The sequence below is a fragment of the Hypomesus nipponensis genome, chromosome 23 (genome assembly GCF_054491055.1).
Source record: "Hypomesus nipponensis isolate SF chromosome 23, ASM5449105v1, whole genome shotgun sequence".
In the NCBI taxonomy this organism is placed as follows: Eukaryota; Metazoa; Chordata; class Actinopteri; order Osmeriformes; family Osmeridae; genus Hypomesus; species Hypomesus nipponensis.
Genome location: NC_140383.1, coordinates 9,729,616 through 9,740,503, shown reverse-complemented (window position 1 = coordinate 9,740,503; position 10,888 = coordinate 9,729,616). Strand labels below are relative to the sequence as shown.

General features: G+C 48.7%; 2 protein-coding genes across 3 annotated transcripts; one reads left to right on the top strand and one right to left on the bottom strand.

Moving 5' to 3' along the window:
* Positions 1 to 1,259: 1,259 nt before the first annotated feature.
* On the bottom strand, positions 1,260 to 6,621 carry septin10 (septin 10). 2 transcript variants are annotated; one of them, XM_084689267.1, is made up of 11 exons: positions 6,496 to 6,621; positions 5,748 to 5,860; positions 5,524 to 5,638; positions 5,065 to 5,260; positions 4,713 to 4,899; positions 3,531 to 3,692; positions 3,216 to 3,312; positions 2,934 to 3,102; positions 2,644 to 2,776; positions 2,352 to 2,530; positions 1,260 to 2,238 (listed from the first exon to the last, which is right to left on the bottom strand). In XM_084689267.1, exons 4-11 carry the CDS (start codon positions 5,229 to 5,231, stop codon positions 2,223 to 2,225), a joined length of 1,110 nt encoding a protein of 369 aa, XP_084545393.1. In that variant the 5' UTR covers positions 5,232 to 5,260; positions 5,524 to 5,638; positions 5,748 to 5,860; positions 6,496 to 6,621; the 3' UTR covers positions 1,260 to 2,222. The 2 variants fall into 2 exon arrangements, with proteins under 2 accessions (XP_084545393.1, XP_084545392.1); XM_084689266.1 differs by lacking the exon at positions 5,748 to 5,860 and having other exon boundaries at positions 6,496 to 6,619.
* Positions 6,622 to 6,820: 199 nt separating this feature from the next.
* sowahca (sosondowah ankyrin repeat domain family Ca) lies at positions 6,821 to 10,386 on the top strand. The gene is made up of 3 exons (XM_084689232.1): positions 6,821 to 7,937; positions 8,097 to 8,486; positions 8,671 to 10,386. Exons 1-3 carry the CDS (start codon positions 7,104 to 7,106, stop codon positions 9,118 to 9,120), a joined length of 1,674 nt encoding a protein of 557 aa, XP_084545358.1. The 5' UTR covers positions 6,821 to 7,103; the 3' UTR covers positions 9,121 to 10,386.
* Positions 10,387 to 10,888: the final 502 nt, after the last annotated feature.

Below are 10,888 nucleotides of genomic sequence, written 5' to 3'. Positions count from 1 at the left end.
AGGGGAGAATCTAAATGGTGCACTCTCTCTCTCTCTCTCTCTCTCTCTCTCTCTCTCTCGCTCTCTCGCTCTCTCTCTCACTCTCACTCCCACACACACCATACATGCGCAGACCTTCATCTCCTTGTCTCGTGTGCCATCCCCACATCAGGGTGAACAAGGTGTGTAATTGGTAATTTAGGAGTGTCCTCCCCGTGCCTAAATGACAAGCTCATCTCTCTGCCTGCCGTCGCTGTCACCCAGGACGAATCACAGGAGAGCCTTCCTGCCTGTCTGTCTGTCAGGAATAATCACCCCCATTTGCATTTAGAGTATGTGGCGGGAGCTTGTCACAAGTCCTGTTATTTCGTTTCGAGATGCTGTGGGTGTGCGCGCGCGCGCGTGTTTACGTGTGACCGAATAACCAGACTGACAGCAGTCTGGAGGTGTGAAGGTTTTCTTGGGACACAGTGCTGCAATGTCAACGAGAAGTCTCCCTCCCATTGAACACAACGACAGGGATGTTAACTGCACTCGAGATAGCCACGACTATCCTGGGCAAAGTTAAAGTCACTCTAACCCAGATTCCTGTGCCCTTTCGACACACACACACAAACACTCTGCAGCCCACATTTACACACAGGGGATGTGTTTGGCCTGGTTTGAAGTCCCTATCCTCAGGCCTCAGGCCTCCCTGTGTGTACTAGGCCTACATGCATCTCCAGTCGCCGAAGACACTGCAGGTATTGACCGGGATTCTGAAACGCCAGCCTGGCAGCATTCCAGATTTGTCTGGCACGGGGCCAGAGAGGGAGAGACGGGGGTGTCAGATGAAGGGCAGAGGGCCTCAGGAACAACACTGCAGATAGCAACCAAACACGCTAGGACGGAACAAAGTCCTCAGAGCAGTCTCGATAATTAGGAAGATGGATGAATAACAAGTCCCGAGGGGGCTCGTTTCTGGAACGCCTCCGTCAGGCTGCAGTTGAAAGCTGTGCATGCCGAGGTGCGTCAGGGAATAGAGGTCCTGTGTCCTGGAGAAGGGACCCGCCCAACATGGATGGCAAGCTGATTTCAGGTGCATTTGTTGACATGACCAGCAGGTCACTCCCAAAGGTGTGTGCACTATTATTAGACGCGCCACCCCTCACCCCAGATCAAATAAAAATGCAGTAATGTGGCGCCCTCTGGTGGTGAGTTAACACTCCACAGACGAGCGTTCAAACTCGATATATTTCACAACATGCTGTGTAAAAGTAGTATACATGAAGGAGGCCATGGGAAAGAAGAATGTTTTAATTCAAAGTATTAAAAAGTTGTTTTACAAATAACACTGTTTGTGTAAATACATTGTTGTGAGAGTACAAAAAGCCCCATGATCAAGCATGTGTTTCGCAGAGTGTAAACTGGTAGTGTAACGGGTCTGTGGTGAGTACCAAGTTAACATCACACATAAGGCACATACAGCATACACTTAGAACACGAGCGTTCCCGACCGCATCCGGATTCCCCACAGAGGACGTCTGTATACTTGGAACCTAAATCAATGTCTTCTGATCTTAATGGCCACCATGAATACACGGAGACGAGGACAGCGACTCCACACATTCCAAACATACACAAACGCCCTTCCAGACGCGGGAACTCAGTAGGTCTGAGAAGACAGGAGAGATGTAAACGACATAGCAAATACATTGAAGTATGCCTGCCCCCCCCCCACACACACACCCACCCCCCTGGTCTAGGACGCCCACACAGGGGTGCTACTATATAGCTCTCATCCGTCCAGCTCATTCTGGTATAACCACGGGCTGTGGGTTAGACGTGTTTTATGGCTTACTTCTTACTAGTGCTGGTTGTATGACAAATACTAGTGTGAGACGTATGAGGGGGAGAGGGGTGGGAGAAGGTCAAACTAAGGCATGGTTGCTGGTGTCTTTTAGTGGCAGAGGAATACATGGAAGCATACATATAAAACGACACAGGTAAATATACAAAATAATGGTGAGATAAATATATAAAATAACACTGAGGAGAGGTATAAACTCCACAGGAAGAGGGAATTAGAAGAATTAGACACCATAAAGCAAACAAAACTTTGGTCAAGTGTCTGTTTCTTGGCATTGGGCATCTTCCTGATTAGTGTAGGGAACTGGCCAATTAGGTCAGAGGAGGGGGAAAGGGTCAAATGCCATTGGTCGTTGGATGTAGCTTCTTCTCGCTGGAAGGCACCCGAGAGGCGCTCACATGAACCCAGAGCTGGGGAAGCAAGAGAAAAAGAGGTTAAGATGGCGGTGGTCTCGCGTCCCCAAAGAGGCGTCTGATGGGTTGAGGTCCCGGCGGGGGACCCGAGGGGCCGGAGCGCGTCGTACTTTTTGCGGTCCTTGTCCTTCTTGCCGTTGGTGTTGAGGCTCTGAGCCTGCAGCAGCTGGGCTGCGGCGCGCCTCTTGCTGAAGGAGCTCAGGTCCTCCTCCAGGGAGCGCCTTTTCTCCTCCAACACGCCCTTCTCCTCCGCGTGCAATCGCTTCAGCTGCTCAAACCTGCCCTGGAGCTAAAATACACACACAAGAACAGCAGGGGGCAGCAGAGAGACTCAGTGAGCGCTGTGACATGGGTATATTTATTCCGGGGCGCATTCTTGGAGGGGCTCGTTGGTATGCGCACCTCTCGCTCGGCGTCTTTGAGCTCGGCCTCTTTCTCTTTGACTCGCAGCACAAACATCTGCCTCATCTCCTCCTCTCTTCTCTGGAGATCCCCCAGGAACTCCTGGCGCTTGGCCTCATATGTCTGCTGGAGACTGAACACACACACACACACACACACACACACACACACAGCAGTGGTTTCATGACTAAGTTCAAAAAAAATTGCCCAAACGCCCTTCCAGGCAAAAACAAACAATGTCCCCTTGGGTCAAAAACAAACAAACAACCAAACAAACCTGACAGGCCTACCTGACGGGTTTGCACTCGGGGCCGGTGTCCTTAAAGCCCATCTCCTCCAGCTTGCAGCGGCGGTAGAGCTCGTAGTGGCGCGTGTGTGTCTGCTCCCTCAGGTCCTCCATGTTCACACAGATCAGCATCTCCCGCAGCTTCACAAAGTCACAGTGGCTCTCGTTCTCCACTGCAAAACGCACACGCGCACGGGAACACCAGAGCACGGGAGCGGTGCATTAATGACAGCGAGTGAATCCGATACGCTCGCGTCTTGAGCTCCCACACGCGCGGATACTTTACCTTGCACGACGCCCCATGGATACTGCCGAGCCTTGACCATCTTGTTCCCCACGGACACCTCCTCTGTGCTCCCCACCACGGCAAACGGCAAATGACCCTGCACAAAAGCACGTGACCCCTACAGACAACCAGCCAAGGGAAACTCCCCGATGTCCCACTCAGTAATCATGATGATCCACACAAGATAGAGCACAAGGACACGACGTAATTTGCCACGGCCGGGAATCGAACTGGCAACCTTCAGATTACTAGCCCGATTCCATAACCGCTCAGCCACCTGACTCCCACACTCGTGCGTGTGTGTGTCTCACTCACGTTCATGGTGGTGTTGACCTTTGCGACCGTCTCGTCGTCGAGGGGGAACTGGTAGATCTGGACCCCGTTGCTGACCAGCTCGCTCATGATCTTGATCTTGAACTTGTGGAGCTCGCTCTTGCTGATGGTGTCTGCCTTGGCTATCACCGGGATGATGTTCACCTGGGGGGGGGGGGGAAAGTGGAGAGAGCTCACACCCTGGGCTGTGTGCGGGTCTTACTTCACACCGAGGTTGAACTCGTGTCACTGTCCGGGTTTAGACGTGCAAGCACGATCGCGGCTCGTATCCTTTCCGACTTGTTGCAAAAACATGATCAGGGTAGGCCTGCCATAGCCTACTCCTGTAAAATGCTGAGGAAGCCATAGACTTAGTCAACATTCCTTTATGTGCTGGGCTGGCTGTTGTGTTTGTGTTGTGTTGCAGAGTGAAAGGGAGGGGGAGAGAAGGGGGGAGAGGGAGAGAGAGCGATGAAGAGAGAGAGAGAAAGGGAGCATGTGAGCGGGTGAGAGACCTTAACTAGGCATGAGACCTCTCGTCTATGCAAGCGTATGGGCCGGAGCACGCACGCACACACACACACACACACACACACACACACACACACAGTACAGCTACACACCTATCCGGGGTATCACACCAGTGCCAGAGAGAGACCACTGTCCTCTTTCTCTCAGCCCTGTTTGTTTCAGAACGTACTCCATCTCTCTGTCTCTATAGCACAAAAGACAGCTAGACCGGGAGAGACTCACAGCATTCCACTGGGCATTCAGCAGCAGTCTCTATTTACATGTAAATTAGAGGGTTCCTGAGAGCTCTGTACCACACACACACACACATCCAACTTTGGGGTGGCCTGCAGTTTTCCCATGCTCCCTGTCAGGCTGAGAGCAGGAGGCAGACATCAAAACAAACAGAATATCACATAAAATAAAAAAACAGATAGGACTAAAAAACATCATTACACACTCATTCGAACAAAAACAAGCGATGCCTAATCCTACAAAGCAAATACCGGAGCTATAAATAACTCTAACATCTGGAGCTTAATCTGCCTGTCCTGGAACTGAGTAAAGTTCCCGGATAAACACACAGCTGTGGCCACATGTAATCTGACACCTCGGGCCCACGAACACATACAAAACACGCGTCGAAATAAGAACAAAAAGTGACTCCGGGGGCACCTTGCTGTCAAGCTTCTTCATGGTCACCAGATCCAGGGACTTGAGGGAGTGGCCTGATGGGGAGATGAAGTACAGACAGGCGTGGACACGCGAGTCATGGTAGTTATGCAGAGAACGCTTGATCTTCAGCTCCTCCTGCAGGTACGTCTCAAACTGCCGGTCGATGTAGTCCACCACAGGCTGGTAACTTGGGGGAGAAGCCCATGGAAGGAGAGGGTATGAGAGAGTAAACAAATAGAAATGACATCATCCACGTACTCGCCAAAAACGGTTATTTAGTAGCTGCCTCGGAGGGAAAAAAGACACGGGCGCACGCGAGCAGAGACCTCCGCACTCATCCACCCACACCCACCTCTCCTGCTTGTTCATCTGGTCTCCGAAGCCCACGGTGTTGACCACGGTGAGCCGCAGCCGGACGTTGCTCTCCTGCAGGTCGTACGTCTGAGCCCGCAGCTTCACCTGGGGCTCAAAGTGGGACGACTCAAAGTTCTCAAAGTTGGTGTTGAACAGAGTGTCCATCAGCGTCGACTTGCCGATGCCCGTCTCACCTGCAGGGGCATAACATTCGGGTCACGCCGATCCCATTCCTACATCTCTGTATGGAGGCTACGCCAAACGCGGTATCATACAGTTGGAACTCCAGTTAGAGTCAAATATGCTTTGTTTAACCCACATGCCTCTCAGTCTTGATCTCTGAGAATACAACACACAAATCACGCAACGTGTATGAAAATCGATTTCTAACCACAATGTGAATGTAGTGAGTGTAGGAAGGTGCCGGAGTGATGCTGATAGATGGTCAGTTAGTTACCAATGCAGAGGATGTTGAAGCAGAAGCCTTGGCAGGTGGACTTGTTGACCAGTTGGTCTGGCAGGCTGTCAAAGCCGACATGGCCTGACAGATTGAGGGGGCGTGCACCTGTGTCCTGGCAGTAACAATATAGATAGAGGGTTCAATTTACATCCATCCTGAAAATGATACACACCTACACGTCGAGGAAGTGAAATTGAGGGTCACAAACTGGGCATTCCAACCTCCTTGAACCATCTCAGTCCTCATCTCCCGGCTTCTTGGCTCTCTCGTATATGCTCTTTCTCTCCCTTTAGTATAGTTCCTATCGGTTTCTTCTAATCTTCCCCTCTCTGATCTGGTATAATAGGAACACTATTAGCGGGTCAAAGTGGTTTAGCTTGGATAGCAATGGGGACTCAAATATACTCACACCTATTCTAGCTGGCTGGCTAGCTAAGGCTAGCTAAGTGGACACACAAGTCATGCCGACTTGTACATAATGTTGTCATTTTGCTGATTGAAATTGAGATGGTATCAAACTCAACTGACTTCAGAGAGTCATGTAGTATATGAAGGGCATGTAGTTTAGATAGTTATTATGCAATGTGTAGCGCCAATCGACTACTGAAGTCACTATTATCGTTTTGCCCTAGCATCATCTGAACAACGACAAGTTAGCAAGCCTTGCTACTGCTACTAGTAGCTAGCTAAACAATGTAGGGACTATGGAAAAGCCGCAAATAAATGTGTCATTGTCAAATCGGGTAAACTGAGTAATTTTCATTTATTCTTAGATGGCTAGCTAATTAGTAAATTAGTTACTTTGGCTAGCTAGCATTAATGTTAGGAAGGAGGACACTCCCTAGCTCGACTTTCTATGTCAGGAAGATTACTTTCTCAAAACACGAGTCAAGAAAAATCACTGCATAATTTACTTTAGCCACAGTCCCTCTAGCTAGCTATGTAGAAATCAACAAAAAGACTACTAACCAGCTGTCGTGCAACATCAGAAGAAGCCATAATTCAATGATAAACGTCAACTCTTGATGAGTTTATCAGAAATTGCGGCAGTACAGTTGAGTTGACTTGATGGCAGTCAGATTCCTGCATTACAGATTAACCGCAGAGCGCAAATATCAAGGAGGGGACTCGTTTATGCCTCTGATTTTCATGACAAAGGGAATGCAATATCAGAAATAAAATAGTATTCTAACAGAATATTGTGAATTTTGAATGACACAATTAGTTATATATGTGTTTTCGGCGTGTGCATATTTACATTTCGAATGTTTATGGACTGGGTCCCCCCTCATTTAAGTCGTTGGTATTGGCCAACTCCCATGTTGGATCGATGTAGAACCGTAATGGTGGTTTAAGCAAAGCAGTTTCAGTCAAGCGTTCGTAAGGGGGCGTAGCTCTTGCTGTTTTGTTGCTACTGCGACCCCTGTCTGTAAACGCTTGTCTCTCCTGTACTAGGATGAGAGTAAGAGATTACGAATGCAAAGATGCTGTCATCGGCCTACTTCAAAGAGCTGTCACCTTTCGACGAATGAGAGGATGCTACACGTAAAGGGTGGTTTTAAAAACAGCAATTGCGCATGTTATGGTGTCGACAAGTGTCCAGGGTCATGATGGCGACCGAATTCACCGAGCAAGCTGTGTTTGAGTTTTTAACGGAGAGAGGAGGGAGGGTCAGACAAATAGACCTGATTGATCACTTTGAAGCCATTTTCAAGGATGCCGATTCAAAGAAAACGTTTGACAAAGACACACTTCTCCGGTTCGTGGACAATGTTGCTGTTGTGAAATTGGTGGATGGAGTTAAATTTGTCAGCTTGAAAAAAGAGTGCAATGGATCACTGATGCGCGCGGATACGAATGGCCATGATAAAGAGTGCAATGGCAACGGTGTCAGTACAGAGGAGAGTTCGCTGTCAGAGCAGGGACTACAAACCGAGACGGAACACGCCGAGGTGGGAACCAACAATATGAACACAATGCACAAACAAACCGTGGCGACTGCGGAATCCGATTCGAATGGCAACTCCGACATCAAATATAAAGCACTAGATAATGATTCCCCTGTCAACGGCAACAATCACCCGTGCATTGAGGAGGAACCAGCCGTGTCCCCGAAGGAAACGGTGGTGGACTATCCCTCAGGGGAGGTAAAGCTGAGAGAGAGGAGGAGGAGAGAGTCAGCCCCGGCTATCGGTTTGGAGCATGATTCCACCAGCTTAGGTGGACTACATGGCCAGGTGCGAGGGGGTCGGAGGGTGTCCCGTGGCTCACAGAGAGCCCTGCTGACCAGTGGACTCTCAGAGGACAGTGCCTGGGAGGGGCTGGACTCTGGCTGTGTGTCTGGAGATGGGAGCACTCCCAAAGGCAGCCGCAGGAACTTCATTGAGCTGATGATGAGCAGTTCTCCACAGGTAGGAAACTGTGAAACAGCAGTGGAGCCATGACACTGTCAAGACCATTCACAGACCTGACCTTTTGTTGGTCAAACATACACGATAGATCAAAGCTGGGCTGCTCTTCCCAGAGCACACTGCTTGTTTCCCCCTCACGGGTTCTCTGTGTTTCCCCAGGTGCGCCGGTCCCTAATTCACCGCGGCTCGCGGCTCGGGGACGCGGTGAGAAGTGACGGCGACTCCACCTCGCTCCTCTCCTCGGCTGACGACGCAGACTGCGCCTCGGTGGCCCTGGACCCTCTGGAGCACGAGTGGATGCTGTGCTCCTCGGATGGCCTGTGGGACAGCCTGCAGCCTCTGCTGTCCCTGGAGCCCAGCCTTATCTCCAAGAGAGACTTTGTCACCGGCTTTACCTGTCTGCACTGGGCAGCCAAGCAAGGCAAACAAGAGCTGCTGGCTCAGCTGCTGGCATTCACCAAGGAAAACTCAGTGCCGGCGGACGTGAACGCTCGCTCAAGCGCGGGCTACACACCCCTTCACCTGGCAGCCATGCATGGGCACACACAGGTAGGCTGATATAACCGCCATGGCTTGATTGATGTTGTGCCTCTTCTTTGTACCGCGTCTGCCACCTGATTCCCAGCCTGTTATCTACCTACTGTCAACCCTGCCCCATTACGAATGATACTCTCCTCGTCTCATCCAGGTTAGGACCACAGGCTTTAGTTTTTCTGTCTGTTGTGATTGACAGGTGGTGCGTATTCTGATGTCAGACTGGGAGGCAGACACCGAAGCCAGGGACTACAGCGGGAGGAAGGCCAGCCAGTACCTGCCCTCTGCTGTGGCTGCAGACCTACAGGAAGGGAGCGCTGTGTCCCCTGGAGGGTACTCGGAACCAGAAAACACAGACAGTGGAACGGGTCGATGGCGATTCCCAAGAGTCCTTCAGTCCAACCTGAACCCTCTGAGGCTTCTGAACATGCCCACCGAAGGGACAGGAGAAGGGAGTGGGACGGGGAAGAGCAAGGGCATGCACCGGAAGTCTTCTCTTAGCAGGATCAATGCTCGGCTGCACCGTGGACGTTTCCGGACCCAGATCATCCACAGTACTTCCTTTAGGGAGGCAGGGGAAGTTAATGGCGGGGACAATTCCCCCACCAGCCCCCTCAAACCCAGACCTCTGTCCAACCTGTTTGGATGAACTCTCATAATATATTCAAGATTTGTTATTGGTTGTTTCTATACTAAAATAACATGGAGAAAGCTAAACTATGCTAAGCAAGAAATATTTAAATGGAAGAGGGAGGTGAGAAAATAACACACTTAGGTCCACACTATTCAAAGGAATTATGTTTTCTATTTTGCAGTGTACAATGATTATTTATATAACATTTTCTAGATTTCTATTTGCTTCCGTTTGAAGGTGCTACAGGTTGATGTATTCATTAATTTAAAATGACAATAATATTTAACCACTGAGTTATAGGGTACTTCACGTTTATTTGACTGCACTTGACACTTTGAAAGTAGCAAAACATTGCTGAGATTATGACATGGTAGATGGCCAACAGCAGACGAGACTTTAAGACCTGAAGCATTGTTAATCTGTCCCTGTATTTGTTCTTTTGAAATCTACCATGGTTTCATGTAGTGGTTGTCCAGGGAGAGGGAAGTAGAAGAGATGTGCAGTAGTTTGGGGTTGAGGTTGGGTTGCCCTGCTGTGTAGAGGCAGTTAGTCTCTGGCTGTTGTGTCTACATGACAGATGAAGCTAGATCAAGACATTTGATAAATGACAGCCTGTTTGAAGTCTGAACTTTCCAACTAGTGTTTCCTTTGTGTATCTGGAGGCAAACGTCCTATGATGGTCCTAATGAGTAGCGTACCTCGTGTTCTCCTGCTTAAACCTCAAACTCTGAAGATGCTGCTTTGTAAACAAGAATTTGTTCAATCCTTTTGTCTCCCGTCTGTAGTAGCTAACTATTTGCTGTAGAGGTTGAATGTTTTTATGTTGCACAACACTGCATGCTATTATGTTGCACCATATACTTTTGGGGTTTTTGATCACTATAAATGACTGTTACCATAATCACTGAGCCAGAGGGTTTGGCTGTAGTTCCTCACTTTAAACATTAAAACCAAACAGTTCATGCTAGAGGCTACTTTCATTTATATTTGTAGATGCACCCATTTGGTTCTTTTGTATTAAATGAGATAGTAAATGCCTGTATGCCATGCACTGCTTGTCTATCTGTTTACCTTTCTGTTTGTAAGTTTGTGTCAAACTGTATTTGTCGTGCAATTTTCCTCAAAAGTCAAATACTGTGAAGATTATGTGTAAGACATAATGCGAAAAACCCTTTGATGCTGAGCCACTGCCAGTCAAATGTAGTTCCCTTACTTCTTGTGTCCTTTTGTGTATTTCCCCATCACATTTTCATGTTTGGGAATAAAAAATTGTTATGTAAATTATTTGTGTATGTGTACAGTCTGTTTAAGCTTAAATAATTATAATGGTATGTTCCTTAGATCTCAGTACAGGTTTATTTTCTCCCACTTATATACATTTTAACTATTTGGCTCAGTTAAGAACGTTCCGGACACTATGAAACAAAAAGTGAAGTTTGGTGTCTGTTCATCTCTTGCTGTTAAATTATTAATGTCCTGTGACAACTCTGTAACATCATATTACTTAGGCTGGGGGTGTCCATTGAATAATTCTGTATCTAGAAGCTGTCAGTGAAGAGCTGCTCTCCACCTGTTCAGATCCAAGTGAACTCCTACTCTGCACCTGTTCTGTGATCACCGGGGCGAGACACAGGACTGCCTGTAGTCAGAGAAACAGGCTCTCTATAGCCACTCCTGTCCTCTCAGACATTTCACTTTTCCAAACTGTCTGCGCTAGATTGAGGACCCCATCAAAGAGACCGGGGGGCACAGTGGTTCAGTGTTATGAACCCCCTGATTGCCC